General features: G+C 42.9%; 2 protein-coding genes across 2 annotated transcripts; both read left to right on the top strand.

The window, feature by feature from the left end:
• The first annotated feature begins 3,610 nt into the window (after nucleotides 1-3,610).
• On the top strand, nucleotides 3,611-6,423 carry med4 (mediator complex subunit 4). Its single transcript, XM_034694001.1, is given in 10 exon segments — nucleotides 3,611-3,672; nucleotides 3,983-4,048; nucleotides 4,256-4,268; nucleotides 4,391-4,561; nucleotides 4,652-4,709; nucleotides 4,789-4,875; nucleotides 4,950-5,005; nucleotides 5,007-5,054; nucleotides 5,056-5,083; nucleotides 5,224-6,423. Coding segments are annotated over 10 exon segments (762 nt in total). The 3' UTR covers nucleotides 5,397-6,423.
• A 999-nt stretch (nucleotides 6,424-7,422) lies between these two features.
• Nucleotides 7,423-24,368, top strand: sucla2 (succinate-CoA ligase ADP-forming subunit beta). The gene is made up of 11 exons (XM_034693622.1): nucleotides 7,423-7,552; nucleotides 11,615-11,810; nucleotides 12,805-12,904; nucleotides 13,677-13,839; nucleotides 15,820-15,948; nucleotides 17,208-17,346; nucleotides 17,513-17,674; nucleotides 17,910-18,052; nucleotides 20,376-20,496; nucleotides 21,337-21,425; nucleotides 21,898-24,368. The coding sequence occupies exons 1-11, from the start codon at nucleotides 7,469-7,471 to the stop codon at nucleotides 21,970-21,972; spliced, it is 1,401 nt and encodes a 466-aa protein (XP_034549513.1). The 5' UTR covers nucleotides 7,423-7,468; the 3' UTR covers nucleotides 21,973-24,368.
• The last annotated feature ends 800 nt before the right edge of the window (nucleotides 24,369-25,168 follow it).

Here is a 25,168-nt window from a genome sequence, read left to right as displayed (position 1 = left end):
AAAAGATAGTATATTAAATACTTAACAAATAAAATAAAATAAATAAAATATGGTCAGATTAAAACAAGGACAATAAAATAAAATCATTATAAAGAATCAATAAATCAGATAAATACCAGAAAATAACAATACAATTATGTTAAAACAATGGTAATAACAGACTACTGGCAACAATGCAGTGCAGGGCTAAAAAGAAATCACTCCAAATTAAAAGTCAGATTAAAAGGGTTGGTCTTTGCTTTACTTAAAACATTTTTATTCAGTATTACTTCTTATTTCATTCTTACTTTCCAATAGTACTTTAATGTTCTTCTGATTCTTATTAATTGTGTATAAGAGCAACTTAATGACTGAATTTCCCCTGGATCAATACAATATTTCTGATTCAGATTATCTATGCTCACACTATAATCATCATGTGAGAACAAGTAAATTATCTGCACACATATAAATATCTTGTGGGAATAAATTGTTATCTTGGGCGCAAAGAAAAATCTAAGTTATTTACTCATGGTAACAAGTTACACAGATTACAGAGCAAACATCTGTTCAGAGAAAGGGACTTCCAATGTCAACACTATCCCTTCCTACAAGATTTCCTCTTAGCTCCCCACACAGATCGGCGTGTGCAGTCATGATAGTGACAGACCATAGACTGTAAAAAACAGACTCATAACCAGTCTGAGGACTTGGTAGGGGGCCGCCCCTTAACCAATCAGGACAGAGGATTGGAAGATTAGCTATGATTGGTCCATCATTACGGGAAAGGGGGATTAATAACATTGCTTGATACAAAGGCATTGGAAAACGTAGAGATTTGCCAATAGTCTCATAATACTCCACTTACTGATGAGTACCAAAGGGCATGATGACCTTTTCTCTAAACCAAGCAGAAAAAAAACCAACCTTTTTTTACACCATTCCTACCAACAGCAGCTTTAACTATCTTGTGTGCACCATAGTCTGTATAAATATGGACTTAGTATCCGTGACATCACCCATCCTGTTCCCGGGAGCTGTTTTGAAGCCAACCGACGGCAGCAGCCATATTGGAAATACAGAACTCAACCAGGCAGAGTATGACGTAGTTTGAGCCTCTAACCAATAGCTATGTGTTCCCGACCGGGAGTCACGTCAGTCATGTCCTTATTTGGGCAAAAACTCGGAATCTTAATCTCTTCTGAACCGTCACGTTAGAAAAAAATTCACCCCCCGTACAGTGTGTGCCGATAGAGACATTAGCTTCGTAGGGCCAGCCGTTTCTTGAACCAGGCTGTAAACATGTTATTGATGCTGCAAAGATTGTCTTTTTCCCATTCATATCTATGTTGGTTTCCGGTGTTTGTGCAGCCAGCCTCAAGCAGATTCTCGATGAATTGCAGTTTACACTTCCACATGGGCTTCATCGTTTGAGATGTGCACAAGCTACTATCTTGTATTACCTTGTGTGCAGAGGATACTCTTTATATCTTATGTGCAAATTATCAAACGTTTTACTCTTTGGACTTCATGAGCTCTGTGAAATTTCGAGAGGCACCCTACTGCAGGCAAGATGGCGCCGCCACAACATCCACACCGGAAGTCCATACCGGAAGTCCATACCGGAAGTGATTTCTTTAACCCCTCTCTACCCAATGCCGGATGCTTCGAACTGGAAGTTTCTTCTTCGTGTAGCGTATTGATTGCATTAGTCTGTCGCTGCTAAATCAATTAGCAGAAAGCTAATTGTGATAGAGAGAGTGAGTGAGAGAGATCCCGCTGTGTATGAAGAACAGAATAAGGTAGAGTGTTAGTGTGTGTGGGGGGAGGGGATGAGAAGGAAAAGACTGTAAGTAAGAGGGAAAATACACTCAAGCTGTACACAGAGATCTATATTCACCACAAAAACAACAGAGGCTCCCCAGAAATGTGTACTGTACATCTATCATCAGTGGCTGACAGTGGTGCCTCAAGTTGAAATATTTTAGTCCTAATATTCTATGTTGATTTGGAGTTTGTAATAGTAAAAGTTCATTGTTCTTTTTCAAGTACAACATTATCAATACAAAAGGGTTAAGACATCATACATATAACATTAAAAGAACATAAAATAAAGTATAATTCTACATTTCAAGTAGGGGTTGGATGGAAAGAAACAGTAGCTATGTATACATTTGCAGTTTTTCTAGTCATTCTAATTGAAGGTTCCAACTTCAATGTTTTTCATGGACGCCAAATAAAGTGATCTTGTTAAGACATTGGTGTACATGCATCAAGCATTCAATCTGAATAAACTGTTTGACAAGCTCAGAGTGTTTACGCCCATCTAATGGTCTCAAAATAGAAGGAGAAACCATTCCCTCCGTTTGTTCTTGTGGTTAATGAACACCCCTGTCACTGTGTCATTGTAACGTGTTACAAATTATGTTAAAAAAGAAACAGTCACCACACACCCTCTACATTTTCCTCCTCCACTCGCCCCTGCACCATAGATAACATTCTGCTCTTCTCTCGTGACTGTGGATCTACTCTGGATCTGTATTTCATTTCATTCATTAATCTATACATGTGATCACATAGGCAGACAGCATGCAAGGTAATTTGGAACAAACACTACAGCAAACTTAGATAATGTGACAAGTCCCCATGGAAAGAGACTCCTGCACGCTGCACAGTTATCATATTGAACCTGTGGGGAACAGCTGTGCAGGAAGGAAGAGGGGTCACTGGGGGAATCAGTCAAAGGCAAGCAGGTGTGCAGGGGCAGGACACACACCACAGGTGAGGTACAGTCAGGCTAACACAACATAAATAACATATGACCCAGACAAAACAAGAGAGGCATATGCAGATGTCATCATGGCAGCATCATAATCAGCTTTAAGTATTTCAACACACACTCGGAACAAAAGGCTGTGCATGGCTGAGACGTAACACTATAACTTAGTGATTCGTGCAGGCTTCTAAGTAACTGAATTCTCAACAGCCTATACACTTTTGGAGTCAATCAACTAGTCAATAATACTGATACGATTAAAATGTAGTGCAAAAAAGTTCATAGAATTACGCGTAAACCTACGTGTTTTTGAAGGCTTTTATTTTGCGTTCACGTTCCTGTTTTTGAAGGCTTTTATTTTTGTAACTTCTGGTATGGACTTCCGGTGTGGGTGTTATTGCAACGTTTTTAGCTTTGTAACTTCCGGTATGGACTTCCGGTATGGACTTCCGGTGTGGATGTTGTGGCGGCGCCATCTTGCCTGCAGTAGGGTACCCTTGGAAATTCTGAGATAAAATGATGTAGCACCAAACTGAAACATAAGAATGGAAATCTTATATTAGTTATTATTAAAAGCTCTGTGGGTCACTGTTACAATCCATCACTGTAAACCAAGTATATTGTATTACGTGAAGTTTTTGTTATTCAAATTATACCAAATAACTCTAAAGGTTAAGAAGCATCATATGTAAACACTCAGTGCAGCAGGACTTCTTAAAAAGCACCTGAACTACGAAAGAACCTGTAAAGTGAAAGGTCACCAGCAGATGACGGTAAAGAAGCTGCGAACTACAACCAACGAACGAGAGGATATACGCCACTTCCTGTCTTGCGCAGAGGACACGCTGAACAGCTATGGCGACGGCGGCGGAAAAGTCAACGAAAGAGCGGCTGCTGTCTGTCCTGGATGATTTAAGGTCTTATCCCGGTAAACTTTCAACTCTTTCAGTTCTTACATGATGTCGAAGTTACGAAGTGTCATCCACCTTTGATGTTTATGTGTGAGGAGTGTTATTACCTGTGAATATGATGCTGTTATTTATGTGTGCTAAGCTAACATTAGCCTCATTCTATCTATTCTCTTCTCTCTCTCCTCTCTCCTCTCTCTCCTCTCCTGCTCTCTCCTCCTCTCTCTCTCTCTCTCTTCCTCCTCCTCACCGCTCTCTCTCTCTCTCTCTTCCTCTCCCTCTCTCCCCCTTCTCCATATCTATGATTTGTGGGTTTCAGGGAGCTGATTGAGATGTTGGCTCTGTCCAGGAGTCAGAAACTGCCTCAGCCAGGAGAAGACATCAGGTAACAGCCAAACAGTCTGAGAGACACATGAACATGTCAAAGGTGTGATAAATGTGGTGATCAGGTTCATAACAGACACAGATGGCTCCATTCAGCAGCTGTTTTATACAGTTTGAGGTCAGCTGTCTCTGCTTTCACTGCAAGAGAGATCACATTTAAAACCTTAACTTTACACTAATATAATCTGATGAAACCTTATGTCCACAGAGGCTTGTGCAAAGTAAGAAGCTAAAACATCTACACAAAAGTCCAGTAATAAAGAGTTCAGGGGGTGTGTTTGCGTCTTCCTGCTTCTGTCTGCACTCGTCTGTACATATAAAACCTCTGTGTGTGTCCTCTCAGATCCTGGAGCTGCTCGTGCAGAGGGACAAAGAGTTCCAAGAGCTGATGGAGGTGGCTCTGCAGCAGGGGAAGGTGCACCAGGAGATGCAGCTGCTGGAGAAGGAGGTAGAGAAGAGAGACAGCGACATCCAGCAGCTCCAGAAGCAGCTGAAGGAGGCCGAGCACATCTTGGTAGGCAGCGCTTTTTATCAACACTGAGGCAGAACGTTCATTCTTTATCCATCCAATGTTGTGTGCTCATCTTGTGTGTCTCTGTTTCAGGCCACTGCTGTGTACCAGGCCAAAGAAAAACTAAAATCTATCGATAAAGCTCGTAAAGGTGAGTTAGCAGCACACCCATCTGTTGCAATGAGGCGTCTGTGTCAGTGTCTGATGTTTGTCTCGATTTGTCTCTGCAGGAAGCATCTCCTCGGAGGAGATCATTAAATACGCTCACAGGATCAGCGCCAGTAACGCCGTGTGTGCTCCTCTGAACTGGGTCCCAGGTAGGAACCTATTCCTGCTGCTCTCCATGCTTCTCCTGCTCTGTTCTCACTGATAACACACCTGCTGTCCTCAGGTGACCCTCGCAGACCCTACCCCACAGACCTGGAGATGCGCAGCGGAATGCTGGGTCCACATGGCCAACCTGCCGACCAATGGCGTGAACGGACACCTGCCGGGTTGACGCTCTGGCTGCGGGGAGGCTTCCAGGTGAGTGTGTCAGGTTCTCACTCATGTTAGTCTCTCTCCCTCTCTCTGTTTGATCCTTAGGTCCACGCTGAGAGCAGATTAATGATTTCATAATAACAAGCTGTTTCCTCTCTCCCTGTCTCCTTCCCTCGTCTCCTCAGACGTCCTGACGCCTCACTACCCCTGGCAGTCCTCGGATGTCTCTGTGGGGATGCTGCCTCCTCACCACGGCAACGACTTCGGCCTCGAACCCCCCGGTCACAACAAGGAGAACGAGGATGACGTGGAGGCCATGTCGACGGACTCCTCGAGCAGCAGCAGCGACTCCGACTGAGAGTGTGTTTATGAGAGAGTGTGTTTGAGCGTGTGTGTGAGGTCACCACTAAGCGTCGGCTTTAAAACACCTTTACCTTCAGTCCTTTCTAACGCAGCTCTGTACAGGACTAAACTTAAAGGACCAGTCCGTCTTTTTCCCCTCATGGTTTCCTGCGGCTCAGTCTTTGTGTGCTGCAGCTCGTCTCCTCTGCAGAAGCTCATTCCTACAACGGAAAGAAATGACTGTACAGATAAAAAACAGAGGCTCTGGTCTTCTTTCAAACCGTCATTTGTTCCTCTGATGTCAGCCGAGGTCACAGTTTCACACTCTGGTTCACTAAAACAGTTTATGAAGGCTATGTGAGTGTGGACCGCTTACATCAGCATCATGAGTTCTCTTCTGTGAGTCTCATCCAGAGGAGGAGCAGGATTTGTTCCAGACTGGGTTCTGGTTCTTGGCAGGGCTCAAGGATCACGGTAGACCTGCAGTCAAAATCATTATGATCATTATAATAATGAAAGGAGTCAGCTCTCAGAAGCTCGACTTCCTGCAGGATGATAATCTGGGTCATACTTTGAGGATTTTGTGCAGAATCAGAGCTCCGCATAGTCCAGTGTGAAAACAAGTCTGCAAAGTTTCTCCTGATGATATGTGAAGCTTTTAAAGATAATAATAGGCAAGAAGTTGATTTACTTTCATGCAGACGGTTTGATTAGAGAAGAGATACTTGTCATATGTTTGCATTAAGTTTAAGTTATCAGCACAATGTCTGGAAACATAAATCGCTGCTCTGACTCTGAGCTTAAGTCACAAAATCGTCCACCAAACTGACTTTTCCACATTTTTTAAAGACGTTCAAACGGTCAAAGTTGATCTCAAACTCTGAGCTCAGTGTGATTAAAGCTGAAATGTGACGTCTGCTCTGCGGTGACTCTTGTTTGAATTGAATGTTTCTGTTAGCTGTGGCATGTTTGTCTACGTTTACCTCTGTGTACATAAGCTTGTATATACTCCGCCCTGTAAATAAAACATTTTTGAGTAGAAACGTGCTCTGTCGTGTATTTGTGCTCAGAAAGCCTTCGATGGTGACAGGCTCGTGAGACAGAGGCAGTCTCACACCATCACATTACTTTACATCACACGTCAATCACATGTTCTGAAGATCCCTCCCCGATACCACGCCTTTCATACATTCCAAGTGTTTGTTTTTAGATTAAAAGGGGTAATTATTTAATCCACTTTTATTTTATGAGAAAACCTAAGAATGCTATGCTGCCCGAAAGCGTCACTTTGTGTTTAAATGTAAACTCTAAATTTAATTGTCCTCAGCAAGAAGATAACTATGGCCTTACTTAAGAGATGTATCTACAATGTTTTTTGCATAAAGTCCAGGAAAGTTTTGGGGCTCAAAAAGGAGTTTTAAAAAAAACTTCAGCCGACCTAGAGTTAAAACAGGCATGTTAAAATATAATAAAAATAAAATGAAATATGAGTAAACTTGTCTCAAAGTTAAGCCTGTTACACGTCTGTTAAACTTGACTTATGTCAGTTTCATGGGATTAACACTTATTATTTCACTTCGGTAATGATTGAAGAATGTAGGTTAAAGCCAGTTTAAAGCTATATTTACACCATGTCAAGGCCTTGACATAGATGCATTCAGGGACTCCTTGTAAACTCAAGTAATAACAAAAATAGATCTGTTAAAAAAAGGTTTTGTGTTGTTTTTTTTTGGTTGGTAAGTAAATCAACTAATTGTAACTGTTGTAGTATTGTTTTAAAATGTTTTAGTTGCCAATGCATGGGGCATAGATTATTTATTTTCCCTTGATATCTCCAGGTTATGCTCATAAAGGATGCCTCATCTATAAATAAATATGTTTTTCTTTCACATACATATCTAGTAATATGTTGGGTATCTTCCTTGTGCTAAAAATCGCAATTCCCTAACCTTAATCTCGTAAATTTTCCCGTTTTTCGCGTTATATTGATACGATGAGAGATTCCGACGGTACTTGGAGGCGGCAATGGGGAGCCCGACTTGGTTGAACGTTGCGCATGCGCGTTATAATTCTTCTGTAGAGGGAGACATGGCGACGTCCCTGATCTGTAGCCGTCTGACGGCTAGCCTGAGAAACTCAGGGGCCAGAAACACTCTCAGCTCCGCCTCAAAGGTGAGTTATGGTCTACGTAAAGTGAAAAACCTCAGCTTTAAGAGGAAGTGTTTGATTTAGTGCTACACCCTCCCTAAAAGCGGCAGTTTAACCAACACCGACAGGGTCAAATGTGACATTAGCTCTTCTCCATTGAGTTCCTGTTGTTTTTGCTAACATGCTAACTAACAGGAGCTGGCGGTGTTAGCATTGCTGCTGCTGTCACTGGGATCAGATGAGGTGACCCAGCAGAAAATCACACACACCACACAGTCATCAGGCCTCGGCTCACCCTGCTACAGCAGTGTGTCATTTGAATATGTGTCTGTGGAAGTGATAGCGCTCCGCGAGCACAGCTAGCCGCAGCTCGGTGACCTCCACACCGGGCAGCTGGTAGCCTCCGCGGAGGAGAGCTGAGGAGCATCGCATCTGTCCCGCTGTGTCTCTGAAAGTCAGCAAATCCGCTCAGACTGAGAGCTTTCACTGCAACGAGACACAGCAGCTTTCACTGTGCAGAGACCCAGCAGAAGGTGTGCTAACATGTTGATCTGCAGGTATTCAGAGGCTGTTATTAGCTCACATGTTCCTGCATGCAGCAGCGGGAGGAATATCACAATCTGATGCTTTCACACTAAATATAAACCTAACTCGTGGATGTTACTAAGTTAGAGCTCTGATGTGAATACTTCTTAAACTAGGCACGGTTGTTGTGACTTGTTTATATCTTTAATGAGTGTGTATCTTGTTGAAGGCTGCTCTCTCTGCTCTCATATCATTTATAATCAGGAAACAAAATCTTTAATCACAACAAACAACAGATTAAACGGTGTCAGAGGTCCTCAGAAAACACAAATATGGCATTACACCAGACAGAAATGAGATGTTAATGTGATTTAATTTCTATATTTCAGTTTTATTTGTTTTGCAGCCAACTGAACTGATCCATGGAAAAAAAACTAACTATTTTGTTGATTTTGTTTTCTACTAAAAGGGTTTTACAATCATGTAGCGCCAGTCAGTAAACAAAAGAAGCCTGCTATAGGCTTCTGTCTTACTTTAATGCCACTATTCTATCATATAAAGGGATAATATTATTTAAATATCTATGCAAAGTTTGTGCATGAATTATTTATAAGGAAAACACAAATGTGTTATTGATTTTGAGAAAATTGTGAATATTCCTGCATGAATTTCATATTCCTGTATACCTTTCATCTCCCACAGTGACCAAGAGAATGACAGCTGTCTCATATGATTGATGATCTTCATGTTGAAGGTTCTTCATTGATCTGCTGTATTATTATCAGGAGGACCCCCGCAGTAATAAATCTGTTTATAAGTAAATAGTAAAGCCATCAGTTTTCAATAATTAAAATGCTGTTTGGATCAAAGTCACGATGTGCTGTAAAATTAAATTCTGGTTCTTGTCGTCAAACAAATATCCATCTACTATCCATCGAACATCAAAGATTTGTTCCTGTAAAGCGCCCGGCCTCCCTTGACCTCACACATACAGAGTATGAAGGGGCGGGGCTTACACAGACAGACATCTTTCTCATCTGTGGTTGATATTAGGATGAGGAACGTGCTTCTAAAATCTACAGAGAAACAGCTCACAGCTTGTTAAATGAAATGAACAACAGGAAAAGTATCTGACTGTAAGGGAGTGAGGAGTTGTCTGTTCATCTGACAGCTGGTGCTTCTTGAATCCTCTGTTACTGACCGTCCTCCTCTCTCTGTCTGCAGAGACTCTGCCGTCAGCACTTATTCCTCCGACCTTCATAGTTTGTTTCCTGTGAGATAATTTTCAGAAATAAACAAGATGAGCTCATATAAGGGTTTAGAGGAGGACAGACACAACCCTCTTTAACTGAGGCGTGTGTGTTTGTTTGTGTGTGTGTGGTGTGTGTGTGTGGCGTGTGTGGTGTGTGTGTCGTGTGGGTCGTGTGTGTCCTTGTATATTGTAAGAAACATGACCTTCTTCAGAATCAGACAAGCTCCGTCCTCTTATTTTCATCATCACTGTTGGCTTCAGACAGGAGTGAGATAAAACATCATTCAGCAGTTTATTATATATATCTGTGTGAACCCAAAAAACTGATTGCTGGTGCCTGAGGTTTAAGTTTATTTATTTTCTATAGATGTTTTAAAGCAAAACAAGTTCTGCACCGAGGTTCTTCACAAGCTCAGAAATAGACTGCACACAGCCAGCATAATAACATGATATACAGTTCAGAGGAGAATAATACAAGATTCAAATAGCGACATGTTTAAACAGGTTAACACATTAAAAGGGAATAAAAGAAGGTCTGAGTTTATCTGTTTGATGACCTCAAGAACAGAGGAGCCGCTACAGAATTCATTATATATATAATATACATAAAAAAAAAAAAAAAAAAAAAAATATATATATATATATATTATATATATATATATATATACATCTACATTTTAGAAGTATTACGGCTAATCAGATTTCCCCTTCAATCTGACTCACTGTCTCTACTTCATGACTCCTCAAGGTGGCACTATTGTTATACTTCCTGTTCTTTACTTTGAAGGGGTGTTTTGTATTCTTTAGATGATCAGATAGCCAGCATAATAACATGATATACCGTTCAGAGGAGAATAATACAAGATTCAAATAGCGACATGTTTAAACAGGTTAAACACATTAAAAGGGAATAAAAGAAGGTCTGAGTTTATCTGTTTGATGACCTCAAGAACAGAGGAGCCGCTACAGAATTCATTATATATATAATATACATAAAAAAAATAGAAAAATGAATAAATAAATAAATATATATATAACTATATATATATATATATATAACTATATAAATACATCTACATTTTAGAAGTATTACGACTAATCAGATTTCCCCTTCAATCTGACTCACTGTCTCCACTTCATGACTCCTCAAGGTGGCACTATCGTTATATTTCCTGTACTTTACTCTGAAGGGGTGTTTTGTATTCTTTAGATGATCAGATATCTTTATGTATCGGTATTTGATCGTCTTCGGAGGCTCGTATCAAGAGTTAACTTCTGATTCTCTCTCCTAACGTTAGCCCTGATTCTCTCAGATCATTAGATTTAATATATAACACCTTATTCTAAACCTGTCCCCTCAGTCAGCAGACTGTAACAGCTGTGTGTCAGTGCGAGCTAAATCAGGAGCTACATGTTTATTTCAGACTCTTCAGGAGTCTCCTCTTCTGTTTCAGACTGACCTGAACTCAACCTGAGGAGGCTTTTAGTCTTTATATCACCCTGAGATACATGATGAAAAACCAGGTCCTGGTCTAAAGGAAGTAGGATAATAGATAGATTAGGAGAATATGTCAGAAGGACTTTAATAAACATATAGAGTCCAAATAAAAAGACCAGACATTAAATAAACTCTCATCCAGTGTTTGTTGCAGATTTTCCTGAGAAACCAGAATCAACTAATGTTTGCTTTTGTGCATCTTTACGTTTTGTCGGCGTCAGATCAGCCGTAGCTCAATAGCACTTTACTTAACAAGATTACAAAGTGCTTATAATGACATTAAAGGCAGTACTAAAGAGGTTAAAAATCCCTTTAATCCCTTTATAATGCTGATGTTTGAGAATTTTTATCACGTAAACAAACTGTGATGCTTTATCAGAACCAAACGTAAACACAAAACAGCTGTGTTTGTTTGTGAATATTTGAAAGAAATAGAAGAATAAAACTAATTATCTTTGGTGTGACATTTAAAGGGTTAAATATAAAGACATGTCAGAATATCTGACCTTTTTATTCTGCTTATTTCTCTGTTTTCCTCTCAGTTTGAGGCGCTGCAGTTTGTTGTGTAAACACTGATTCATGCGCACGATCCTGAGTGTGTGTCGCTCCACAAACCAGCAGCTAAGGCGTCTCTAGGTTTCCATATAGTGAAGGAATATGTGTGTGTGTGTGTGTGTGTGTGTGTGTGTTTCTCCTGCTGCCTGCAAACCCTCGTAACGTGTTGTAAAGATGAACTCAGGGAGGTGAAGCTCTCCTCCCTCTCTCTGTTCTCTGTCTGTAACTGACCTCCTTTGTGTTCTCCCTCTTGCAGGTTCTGGGTGGTTCTTCCGGTCTTCTCGGAGGCCATGTGTCCCAGCTGCAGACCCCTCACCTGCAGCAGCAGCAGAGGAACCTCTCCCTGCACGAGTACATGAGCCTCGGGCTGCTGAAGGATGCCGGCATCTCGGTCCCTGACGGCATGGTGGCCAGCTCCTCTGATGAGGCATACAGCGTGGCCAAGCAGATCGGTAACAATCACATCATATCATCAACATTTACAGCTGCAGATCATTTCAGGGTCATGAGGGTCAGCTCAGCGTGTGATGTCTCTGTTGAAGCTAAAAACGTGATAAGTCAAAGTATCGGGATGTTCGTGGCAGATTTCCAGATGCTGTCATGGCTCGATTGTATTCATGAGAAGAGCCTTCCTCCCTCTCAGACTCCTTCTGACCTGTGTGTGTGTGTGTGTGTGTGTGTGTGTGTGTGTGTGTGTGTGTGTGTGTGTGTGTGTGTGTGTGTGTGTCTCTGTGTGTGTGAGGTTTTAAATATCTAAAGCTGAGGCCGACACACACCCACACACTCACTCGGTCTAAACTTAGCCTCCTGCTGCTTCTCTGATATCAGTTTACACCTCACGTCTTTGATTCCAGCGCAGACAGTAACTTCAATTAAACAGCATGGCCTACTTCAATGTTGATTTTAAACTGTTTCTGTCACGGTTTATTAACTTTTAACCTCAAACTCGAGGGTTAAACTGTGACACATAAAATGTCTCAACTTCAGAAGTCTGTGACAGAGTTTAAAGGTCACAGTGGAGAAAGAAAAGAGGCAGACATATCAAGATTAAAGTCTCAATATGTAAGGGATGATGTAGATTTGAATCCCAACAGGTTAAGAGTCTTAAAAAGTAATATTAAGACATCCTCTGTGTTGTTTACTGAGGTAGAAAGCCACACGTTTTTGCCACAGTGTCAACAGGCAGAGGTGCAATGTGCTGGACTGAGAAATTAAATTTGGTTGTTACTGGTTTGACCAATCAGTATGAAGTATTTGACATAAGAATAAAGTCGTAACTTTGTAAGAACAGGGCAGAAATAGTCGTGAGAAAAGTCAGGATTTTAGAAATGTTTTATTTTGAAGGGTAACATCAAACGAGCGTTGAGTAAAGTAATGTCAGTGTTTTATTGATTTACTAATGATTGTGTTTCTGTGCATGTGTGTTTGTGTGCCTCTCTCTCTCAGGCACAAAGGACCTGGTGGTGAAAGCTCAGGTGCTGGCCGGCGGCAGAGGGAAGGGAACGTTTGAGGGCGGCCTGAAGGGAGGAGTTAGGATCGTCTACTCGTAAGTCCTCATACAGACCTCTCACACGACGTCCTGTCTGCAGGGGGTCCTGTTTTAACATCGCTCAGCATTTTATTTGGCTGATTGTTGATGAAACTTTCTCTTTCTCCGAGTCTGTTTTCTCTCCCCGAAGTCTCTACAAATAATCTGTATCGGTATTGGCTCTGATATCAGTCGATCACTAACTCCAATCACAAAAGACCTGAATTAAAAATAAAATCATGAAATCTGGAGGACTCTAAAGTTGGATCAACTCGACGTTTTCAATCAAATCTGTTCTCTAAACTCTGACCTGAGCTCTCCTCTTGTCAGCTGTGTGGATCATTTCTAAAGCCCAGAGAGGTTTCATTTCTCAGCTCAGATCAGTTTGAAGAAAGAAGAAAACAGAAACAAGTTTCTTCTTCACTTTTCTTCATGAAGCTGCAGAGTCTTTAAGATATCTGCTCCCCAGGGAAGGATTTTTAACATCCTACCTCTACTTTAAGTTGTGTAGGAGCTGCATGCTCGTGTGGAGAGCTGCTGAGGTGTTAATTAGCACTGTTGGCTCGCTGAAGCAGTTTTTATTGCACCTCCTCTACAAATGTCAGCGGTGTGACGGGAAAAAGCTGCAGAGAGGCGGGAAGAGGCGACGGTTATCTTCAGGACAGAAACGGACGCTGATAACGACTCCTTCCTTTAAATATCAGAAAGTTTAGATCAGATAGAAAACTCCTCTCTGATTATAAAGTTGTGTTTCTTTAACCATCCTTCCTCCGCTTCTCTTCCTCTTCAGACCAGAAGAGGCTCGAGACATCTCCTCTCAGATGATTGGTCGAAAGCTCTACACCAAGCAGACCGGGGAGGCGGGTCGTATCTGCAACCAGGTGTTCATCTGTGAGCGCAGGTATCCTCGCAGAGAGTACTACTTCGCCATCACCATGGAGAGGTCCTTCCAGGTGAGGAGACACACCTGCACACACTGCAGTTACAACTCTGCACAAACAACAACACGTGTATAAGGGAACATAATGACGAGAACTTCAGGAAACCACACATCTGACCTGTACTGAAACACAGATCATGCACAGGTGTGTGCTGTGCCGTGTTAAACCACTAGATGGCAGCTTGTTCATTCTAAGGTCCACTGAGTCCTGCTGGAGCTTCATTCAGGTGTAGAAAGGATGGTTACTGTACATATGAAGTCTATATGAGGGAGACGTTGCACCATCTTTCATTTGTTACCTTACTTTGAATTTGAAGGAGGAAGTTTTTAATCTTAAGAACTCATTTTGAAGACAGAATCCTCTGACTGCATAATCCTGGAGCTAAAAATCTCACAAAATATACCAAAACCCTTAAAATATTTATGAAGGCTGCTCGAGGGAATCAGAATAACTTTTCTCAAACATGGGGCTCGCCAAACTTTGACAAATTTACTGAGACTTTCTGGTAAAAGTGTAAATTTCAAGCATTGATCAGAGGAATTGTGTTATGAGTCCAGGCATGGGTGTAGAGTTGATTAGAGACAGTGCGGACACATCTCTGCCAATAATCAGATTCTTAAGATCGTCCATATTAGTAATTTTGTGCAAAAAGCTAATTAAAAACGTACATCAACACTCGCTACAGCAACATATCATCATATACTCCTTACTGATACTCACTGTTACTGAAAGGCTTTAGTAAATGCTGGAAAGGCAGCATCGAAAGACTTTTCCCCAATTTATAGAGGAAGCTCTGCGTTACAGCTGTGCCACGCACTACGCAGGCTATACGTTCCCATATTAGTCAATGCACATGTGTACACAAGGTGCTCTGCGGCACGTCTCTGCTCCGTTCTGGGGAGCGTGCCCCCTCGCCACTCCGCCAGAGATACACTTCGAGTCTATTTTCGACGGAGCCCGCGCCCGCACGTGTCAATCTGCACAGAAAAGACCGACCTGGACAGGAAGTCAGGCAGGAGGATCGCATGCAACTTCTGCCAATTTCAAAATAAAACACCATATACATATATATGTTGTTTGTATGTAGTTCTCTCTATGCTGGACCCAGATGATCCTAGCTGCTCTGAGCTGGCACTACGCTCCAAACGTCCTGTGTAGCAGGGTGCAAGCCCTCGGACTGAGCAAACACGCTGCAAAGCCGTATGGCAATGTGGCGCATCCTGTGTAAATTGAGGGGTTAGTCTGTGGTGCAGTGTACAGTACAGATCACTAGGTGACAGTGGAAGTCACACCTCATGATGCAGCACGTCTCAAGATCAGACCAAGCATGGATGAAAAACTCTTCCGGCCATCAAGAAAACTGAAATTGATGCATTTTGGATTTTTGCAAACACCAGGACGTCATGCGATAGGCAAGCTCTGCAAAAATGAAGTGAAACACTGCAGCAACACGACGAACCTCCGTTCTGATCAGCTGCTAAACGTCAACAGTTAGTTCTGCCACACAGAGCCAGAGTGTGACGTCCCAACAAACACTGCATAGAGTTTCCCTCAGCTGGGGCACTGGTGGCCTTGTGGTCTAGCTATAATCCTCGTCGCAGAGGCCGCTGGTTCGAACACCGTCTTCAACAATTTGCACCCACACTTCCTGTCTCTCTTCAGCTGTCCAAGCAAATTAAGGCAAAAATCCCCCCTCCCGCCTGAAATGCAGACTAAACTTCAGGGAGCAGAGGAGGCTGTGGGCAGGCAGAAACATTTCATGGTCAATATGTCAAATGATGAATACACAGAGTTATTATCTGAATTTGCAGCTTCTCCAGGCTTTACAGAGTGTTTCAGATCATTTTTATTAGCCCACGATGTCTCTGGACATCAATTTAACCTCCAGTTTATGGTGTGATATCTGCTATCTCTGTACGAGCAGCAAACGACCTCCTCAGTTTACAAACCATTTCTTATTCAGACTCGTAATCTCCTCCTCCTCCTCCTCAGGGTCCCGTGCTGATCGGCAGCTCCCAGGGGGGCGTGAACATCGAGGATGTTGCGGCGGAAAACCCGGACGCCATCGTGAAGGAACCCATCGACATCGTGGAGGGGATAAAGATGGAGCAGGCTGTCAGGGTAAGATCAATAAGAGACGAAGCAAGTCACAAACAGACGTTCCAGCTGTGTGGTTCAGAGAAATCAAATTTGCTGCGTGTGCGTGCGTGTGTGTGTGTGTGTGCGTGTGCGTGTGCGTGCGTGTGTGTGTGTGTGTGTGTGTGTGTGAGATTATTTCTCAGTGGGCAAACTAGTTTCTTAACGACACACAGGTCCAATCTCTTTCCGCAAATCAAGTTTGAGAATCCTTCACGTCTCCTCCGCAGACTTCATTCCTCCTCCAGTTATTTTCTTTTCAATCTCACAGAAAGATTTTTGAAATAATGCAACTTTCTTTTTTTTTTTTAAGTTATATTTTTTGGGCTTTTTGCCTTTATTTGATAGGATAGTGAAGAGAGACAGGAAATGTGGGGAGCAGAGAGGGGGGAAGACATGCAGGAAATGGTCGACCAGCCGGGAATCGAACCGGCAACCCCTGCGACGAGGACTATAGCCTCTATATGTGGGGCGCTTAGACCGCTAGGCCACCAGCATCCCGAAATAATGCAACTTTCATCATTTTGTTTTATCACACCAAAACAGTTCAAGCCCACAGAAGACTTGTTTCTTATTTTCTTTTGTTTGAAGTCTGCAGCTGCTTCTGAAATACTTTTTAGATGTTCAGCTTTAAAGGTGTTAAAGCAGTGCAGCAAGAATCAGGACAAACTTCCTTTAACAGGCAGAAACCTCCAGCAGGACTAGACTCATGTTAGACACACATCTGCTTAGACAGTGTTGGATGGAGGGATAGAGGGAGATGAAGAGAGAGAGAGATGATAGTGGTGAGACGGATAGTAGTAGTTGAAGCAGCTGGAGTCTGGCATGTCCACAGCAGCAGAGATCCAGAGGAACCAACGAGACAAGGGAGCTCAGGGACTCCAGAAAGGTCTATGGTTTGTAACTTTAATGGGACAGGAAGAGTTAAAGTAAGAGATATACAGACAGAGGAGAGAGACGGAAAGACAGGATCCCAGTGTGTCACTCTAAGCCTATAGTAGTCTAGGCCTACAGCAGCATAACTAAGAGCTGGTCCAAGCCTGAGCCAGCTCTAACTATAAGCTTTATCTAAAAGGAAAGTTTGAAGCCTACTCTTAGAAGTAGAAAGGGTGTCCTCCCGGACCCTGACTGGTAGATGATTCCAAAGGAGAAGAGCCTGATAACTGAAGGCTCTACCTCCCATACCCGAATCCTGAGCTTTGTTCTGATACGTGATGTAAATTAAAAACTCCCTTCTCCTGCAGCTGGCGACAAAGATGGGTTTCCCTCCGGCTCTGATCAACGAGGCCGCAGAGAACATGATCAAAATTTACAACATGTTCATCAAATACGATGCCTCCATGGTCGAGATCAACCCTATGGTGGAGGACTCGTCTGGGATCGGTACACACACGCACGCACACACACACACACACACACACACACACACACACACACACACACACACACACACACACACACACACACACACACACACAGGTACATTGGAATTGATCTTTTCTTGCTCCTTGGTCCTCTGTTATTAATCTTCTCGTGTGTCTGTCTCTAGTGATGTGCATGGATGCCAAGATCAACTTTGACTCCAACGCAGAGTACCGGCAAAAGAAGGTGTTCGATATGCAGGACTGGACCCAGGAGGACCCCAGAGACCGGCAGGCTGCCAAGGCCGACCTCAACTACATCGGGCTGGACGGGACCATCGGCTGTCTGGGTCAGAAGATCACAAATACTGAGAGATAGACAGAATTATTTTATGTTTTATTCATTTTTTATTATTTTTTAAATCAGTTGGACACATTCAAAGCTCACCTCACACCTCACTGTCAGAAAATAAAACCTATCTCTCCTGTGAATCACGTCACTTCCTCTGTTTGGATCCATCCTGAACCTGGTGTCTGATTGGCTCTCGGCTCTTTGTCTAACCTGGTCTTGTTGTGTTCTCGTAGTTAACGGAGCCGGTCTGGCCATGGCCACCATGGACATCATCAAGCTGCATGGCGGCACGCCTGCCAACTTCCTGGATGTAGGAGGCGGAGCCACAGCTCACCAGGTGACAGAGGCCTTCAAACTCATCACCTCTGACAGGAAGGTAAGAGAACACCTGCAGGTCTTTGGCTTCTGATCACACCTGTGTTCTTCAGGCTGAATTCAAACTTCATTTATAAGCTGCTTGTGAGCATAGACTGTATATAAAATGGACGTCATCTCGCTGGGCTCAAAATGAGGCTGCCACAAAAACTGCTCCACCTAGTGACTGGCTGCAGTATAGGTCAAAAACTCTGTCTCCCCCATTCATTTGAATGGGGCTGCAGTCAAACTTTTAAAAATAAATATACGTCGTATGAATGTTTCTCACATCCGTATGCTGTGGTGATATGTAGTTATTATTTGACTGTTTTGTGTTCAAGGCCTCTCTTTTCTGAAAAGTTTCTTTTTCGTTAGTTATCGGAGATTAAAAAACTGGGTTTTACTTCTGGGTTTGCTTTGATGGACAGCTGCTATAGAGGGAAACTCAGTAGGACTTTGGGACGGTACGCTGTAGGGCGGAACTTGTTACCGTGGAAACACACTAATTCCCCATTGCGCAGACTCTGGCTCATAAACTGTATAAAATATGGACCTAGTATCCGTGACGTCACCCATCTGTTCCTGAGAGCTGTTTTGAAGCCAATCTACGGCGGCAGCCATATTGGAAATGTGGAACTCAACCAGGCAGAGTGTGATGTAAAGGGGCGGAGTTTGAGCCTCTTAGCCAACAGCTATGTGTTCCCAACCGGGAGTCAAGTCGGTCATGTCCTTATTTGGGCAAAAACTCTAATAATCTTAATATCTTCTGAACCGTCAGGTGAGAAAAAAATTCACACCCCCTACAGTGTGTGCCAATAGAGAAATTAGCTTTGTAGAGCTAAGCCGTTTTTTTAACCAGGCTGTAAACATGTTAATTAATGCTGTAAAGATCGTCCTTTTGAATGGGCGTCTTTGTGGTTTCCGGTGTTTCTGCAGCCAGCCTCAAGCGGACTCTCGATGAACTGCAGTTTATAACACTTCCGCATGGGCTTCATAGTTTGAGACTGGAGGTTGCTTTTTGCTCTGGCTGCAAAAAATGTGCAAGATGTCAACGTTCTGGAATGGGATATTTTGGCTTCAAACCGTACAATGGGAAAAGGCAGAGCGACGCTATCCATTATACAGTCTATGCTTGTGACACATAAATATAATTTATGAGAATCTATAACCCCTGAAAAGGAAGGAAGCAATATATATTAAGGGATGTATATCTTTTGAGATGTATGTCCTAAAGGCATGAAACATTTAAAAGTCTAAGCAGATGTCTTAGTTTTTGTTACTGGACCTTTAAGTAAAAAAAATGTGGTGCTTTTGGCGCTGCCCGGAGCCCCTACAAGAACTAACATATGGACTACAATCTCACCGTTCCTCCTCTACTCTGATAATATGGTGCACATTTTTTACAGTCTATGGGTGCACCATAGACTGTAAAAAATATGGACGTAGTATCCGTGACGTCACCCATCTGTTCCTGAGAGCTGTTTTGAAGCAAATCGACGGCGGCAGCCATATTGGTAATGCGGAACTCAACTAGGCAGAGTGTGACGTAGTGTGAGTCTCTTAGCCAATGGCTGTGTGTTCCCGACCGGGAGTCACGTCAGTCATGTCCTTATTTGGGCAAAACTCATAATCTTAATATCTTCTTAACCGTCACGTTAGAAAAAATTTCACCCCCCGTACAGTGTATGCCATTAGAGAGATTAGCGTTGTAGGGCCAAGCCGTTTTTTGAACCAGGCTGTAAACATGTTTATTAATGCTGCAAAGATCGTCTTTTTCCCATTCATATCTATGTGGTTTCCGGTGTTTCTGCAGCCAGCCTCAAGCGGATTTTCGATGTATTGCAGTTTATATCACTTCCGCATTGGCTTCATCGTTTGAGACCGGAGTTTGCCGCTTGGGGTGCACACAGCGCTGCAGGAGCCTCATTGGTCAAAACAGCTGTCAATCATGATGTTGATGATGTAATTGAATTCTGCCTGTGACATCAAAGGCAGAGTTCTAGAATTCTGCTTTTGATCTCAGAATTCCGAGAAAAAGTCAAAATTCTGAAGAAAAGTTGGATCTAAAAAAGATGTGATTAGCCCCTCCCCTCTTTCCTGCTTCATCCCTCTTTTTATATCATCGATAACTAATTCAAAGTAAACAGAAACATCAACACTCAGACATAAATCAGCATGAAAAGAACTAACCATAATGAAGGAAGCCATGTTTGATGAACATTTATTTGACCTGTGTTTGATTTTACACTTTGACCCATGTCCCATCTGTCAATATGCGGACTGATAATCACAGCATTGGTTTGTTTGTTTGTTTGTTTACTGTGTGTTTTTCTCAAACTCTTCAGGTTCAGGCCATCCTGGTCAACATCTTCGGCGGCATCATGAGGTGTGATGTCATCGCCCAGGGCATCATCATGGCAGTGAGAGACCTGGACCTCAAGATCCCCATTGTAGTACGGTTACAAGGTACAACATGCACGCACACAAGCACACATGCACACACACACGCGCGCGTGCGCGCACACACACACACACACACACACACACACACACACACACACACACACACACACACACACACACACACACACACACACACACACACACACACACACACACACACACACACACACACACAGAGTAAGAGTTATCTCACATTTTGGGGTCGCCCTGCATGATGTCTCACTATGTGATCCTCATGTTTCACTGTGAAGACCTGGCTCTGTGCTGAAACAGACGCTCTCTTTCACACTTCACACTTCCTCCCTGACGGTTTTCACTCGTGTGTGAAAAACGGAGCAGAAACTGGATGAGGTGTTAAATCTGTAGAAGGAGTTAAAGAGGAGCAGCTTCTTTTCTTCCTCAGATTCCCAGACTGCCTATGTCCTGATCCTCTGAAATCTGAAAACACTTTGTTTGAGGTGGAAGGGAGCTCACCTGAGAGCATGTCTTTTGTAACAGCAGAGCTAATTAAACCTCAAACAGCGAGAGGAAGGTGTTAGTGTTTGGTCTCCTTACAGAGCTGCAAAGAAGACACACACGTAAAGTCTTATATTTATCTGTTATCAAGTCTTCTTTTAAACTGCTGCTTCGATGACCTGATGTAGACTCATATGTTGGACCAATCCATGTTTGTCACATCACACAGATTTCTCTTTTGCTGTGAATGAACTAGCAAGACTAAAAACTCATATTGTTAAAGCTTCTTTTAAGTACAAACAACATGAGTGAGAGTTAAAGATGCTGACAGTAAAATGTGAGCAGACACGTATCAAATGTTTACCTTTTTGTGTTTTGTCTCTGAAGGAACGAGAGTGGACGACGCCAAAGCTCTGATTGCCGCCAGCCCGCTGAAGATCCTGGCCTGTGACGACCTAGACGAAGCCGCCAAAATGGTATGCCGGACAAACTCTGAGGCTCGTTAACATAGAGAGGGGAAAGGTTTCCCCAAATGAGAGAGTAATCAATCAATCGATCGGCTTTATTTATATAGCACCTTTCATGCAATTCAAATGCATTTTTACATTAATTGAAAACAAGAAAAAGCAGAAATCAAATATTGGCAAAATAACCTACATATAAAAAAAAAAGTAGAATATCTTCGTAATAAAAATAAGTTATAGCATCAAAATAAATTTAAGAATATTAATATGTTAAAAAGGGTGAGGATAAAAATTGAAGATAAAATAAAGGCACTAAAAATAAAAATGAGTTAAAAATGATAATAACAAACATTAAAATCAAAATAAAACATTAAAAGAATAAAAATTATGAAACTCTACATAAAAGTCTCTATATCTCTGATGTCTCTCTCTCTCTTCCCCCCGTCTCTCTCTCTCCTCTCTCTCTCTCTCTCTGTCCTCCTAGGTTGTAAAGCTTTCTGAGATCGTCTCTCTGGCTAAAGAAGCTCAGGTGGACATCACCTTCCAGCTGCCCATCTAAACACACCTCCAGTCTGGACCTACTCCCCAGCTCCGTCACAGTGGTCCACCACTCCACCCCCCTACAGACTGCAAGACCCTCCTCTCCCTCTCTCTCTCTCTCACCTGAGCGGAGACACCTGGGAGAGCGTTAGTTTCTTTTCTTCCTCTGTGGCATGATGGTACGAGCGCACACAGGCGTCCAATCACAGCGCAGGGTTTCACTTCTCTCCCGTCTCTAACCTCAAAACGACAAACTCATGATGCACTTGAGTCGATACGCACAAACCTCCACCTTTACCCCTCCTCCCTCTTTTATCTCCTTCTGGGAGAGCTTCCTCTGCCCCGTTAGGACGAGCTGAAGTGTTTCAAAGTGTTCAGAGGGATCCTGGGGGGGCGGGCTGCAGAGCGGAGCTGTTACATGTAAAAAGTCAGAGCAGCGTCATGATTAAGGACTCTTCCTCTCTCTCACAGTTTTCATGCATGTCTTTTCAATGTGTTGTCTCAAACAGAATAAAGAGCAGATCTAATCCTCGATGCCGAGCGTTGAAGTATTTCATCAAACAGGAAACAACTTGCAGCGAGAGAGGATGTGTTTCAGCGAGCTCTCTCTGCAGCTCATGAAGCAATACGATTTCTCCGTTTGTCCTCCAGAAAAGTGTTAACCAAACTCTCCCTTCAGGTCGTACATCACATCTCCTCCTCTCCTTTAGAGTTAGCATTGTGCATGTTGATGTTAGCATTTAGCACAGAGCCGCCAGCGTGATTGTTTGCGTCAGATTGAACATGTTATTCCTCGTTTGTGTTGCACATAGATCGAAGAATGTTTACAGCTTCTGTGGTTCTTAAGGTTCTTTTAACACACGTCCTAAAAATTGTACATTTTTGGAGTGTGTGTGAACGCAAACGGACAACATTTACACCCAGACTTGATCTGGACTTTTCCTGTGAGACCTCCAGGAAAATTTCAAGAGCTGATGTGAGAACCTTGTCATCTCCAGCCTCTCGCTTGCATGATGACATTTATATCGTGGCCACTACAATCCTGGAAGAGCGACACGTAACAGGATGCACAAATCTGTGAGGTTGCAGGAGAATCATTTCAAGAAGATGCACCTCTTTGCACGTTGCATTGATAGAAACGTAAAAACCGTTAGAGTCGGTCTCGCTTCCTCTCGATGTCATATCCTGCCTCCAGGATTCGTCTCCTTCTTGTTGTGACGTGTGTGAACAAGCAACTTTGGAACATTTCGAGGGCCAAGCTCCAGACAATTTACTCTAGCGGTGCGTGCGTGAAAGAGGCCGAAGTAAGACGCTCAAGAAACAGATTTCTCAGCTTCTTCTGTCTGAAAAGATAAATGAAAATTTCAGCTTGAAGATATTAAAATCTGGACTCTAAGGCTTGAAATCAAGTGGAGTTTTCCTCCACTTGATTGACCCTGTAGTCTGAACTCTGAAATATCAGATGTGACGCCTGTGGACTCTGCAGCATTGATCCTTGCTGTAGAGTGCACAGTGCTGGTATCGATGAGCCGTCCTCTTCTCTGCTTCTTTTCCTCTGCGGCTCCGATGCGGTCAGGTCGGACAGCGGCTATGCATCTCTGCTTCATGTTTCTTTATTTCATGTCAGATTAATTATTCAGCATTCTCATACAGTGGCTTGGGGGGACACAAGGAGTAAAAGTTTGGTCGACTGAACTTAACTGCTTTGATTTTCTGCGTCCCTCGCTCCGTTGATTTCCACAGGAAGGAAAATAAGAAGCTTTTTCTGCAGCGTGAACACGTGTGCGTCCTCCTGCTGTAAGCTCTGTGATAGAGCGAATACTTCCTGACCCTTCCCTGCCTCACTGAAGAATGCATCATGTCTAGAACTCAAGAGGGTAGAACCAGAATCTGAACCAGATCACATTTACACCCTGGCCATGCTGGACGCTGCTGCTGCAGAGCTCCTTGTTGAATGAACTGCTGCAGAAACAGTTCACATTATTCTCTCTTCTCTTTTGGATGTTTAAAGTCCCGTATGGTGGCCTGCTGGAGACACTGGATGTTTGTGTTTCTGTGTATTTATTGCTTTAACATGAATCAGGGACTCTGCAGCAGCTGCCTGTGTTGTTCTGCCGTCATGCCACTCAGAGGAAGACGTTTCTCTTCTTTTGTTTCTGATGCAATGTAACTTTGGGCGGCTGTGTCCTTTCAGAAGAACGGTAAAATGACTGTAGTAGTTTCTTTCTCCCCTCCCTCCTCTTCCTCGTCCTCGTCCTTCAGCGCTCCGAACACAAGCCGACATTGTGAGTTGTACGTCATTTATTATATCTTGTAAATAACCAAATGGATGTTCTCGCTCTGTAAAATATTTATGCTCTTCACTCGGGGTACTACAGAAAACGTAGAAAAAAATAAAAGCAGAGAACACAGAAACTTTGTTCTGTTTTTATTCTTCTGTGGACAGATGTTTCTCCACTCCAAGGTTCCCTCTCACCGTTCCTCCTCTACTCTGATAGTCCAGTGTGTGCAGCGCTGCAGGAGCCTCATTGGTCAACAGAGCTGTCAATCATGGCGTTGATGATGTAATAGAATTCTGCCTGTGACATCAAAGGCAGAGTTCTAGAATTCCGAGAAAAGTCGAAATTCTGAAGAAAAGTTGGATCTAAAAAAGACATTTGATTAGCCCCTTCCCTCTTTCCTGCTTCATCCCCATTTTTGTATCATCAGTAACTAATTCAAAGTAAACAGACACATTAACTGAGATATAAATCAGCATGAGAAGAACTAACTATAATGAAGGAAGCCATGTTTGATGAACATTTATTTGACCCGTGTTTGATTTTACACTTGACCCATCTGTTAACATAAAGGAGTAGGGGCTTATGAGCTATACTACAAACAGTCAGCATGAGGAGCTCTAAGTGTCATGGCTTCACCTTGATCCAAAATGACAACGTCCTATTTAATATTCAGTCTATGTCAAGTGCAAAAAATTGCCGTTCCCCTCATGTCCACTAGAGCAGGGGTTCCCAAAGTGTGGGTCGGGAACATAGACTGTAAATAAGGATGGGCAGCGTTGCTTCGCCTTTTCCCGTTGTACGGTTCTGAAGCCAAAAAACCCTGCTCCAGGGCACAGCCATTGTGCAGCCAGTCTGCGAAGCCACAGAATTTCTGTGTTGCCACGGTAATGAGCTCCGCCCTACAGCGTAGCGTCACAAGATCCTGTGGAGTTT

The sequence above is a fragment of the Notolabrus celidotus genome, chromosome 10, assembly GCF_009762535.1.
Source record: "Notolabrus celidotus isolate fNotCel1 chromosome 10, fNotCel1.pri, whole genome shotgun sequence".
NCBI lineage: Eukaryota > Metazoa > Chordata > Actinopteri > Labriformes > Labridae > Notolabrus > Notolabrus celidotus.
Note: the sequence above shows the minus strand (reverse complement) of the source record. Positions and strands in the feature narration are given on the sequence as shown.

What these genes read in the sequence shown, in the direction of transcription:
- sucla2 (XM_034693622.1), top strand. Translation starts at nt 7,469, where the DNA reads ATGGCGACGTCCCTGATCTGTAGCCGTCTGACGGCTAGCCTGAGAAAC. An exon ending in TCATCACCTCTGACAGGAAG is followed by an intron (nt 18,053 to 20,375) that starts GTAAGAGAACAC and finishes CAAACTCTTCAG; the next exon opens with GTTCAGGCCATCCTGGTCAA. An exon ending in TAGACGAAGCCGCCAAAATG is followed by an intron (nt 21,426 to 21,897) that starts GTATGCCGGACA and finishes CTGTCCTCCTAG; the next exon opens with GTTGTAAAGCTTTCTGAGAT.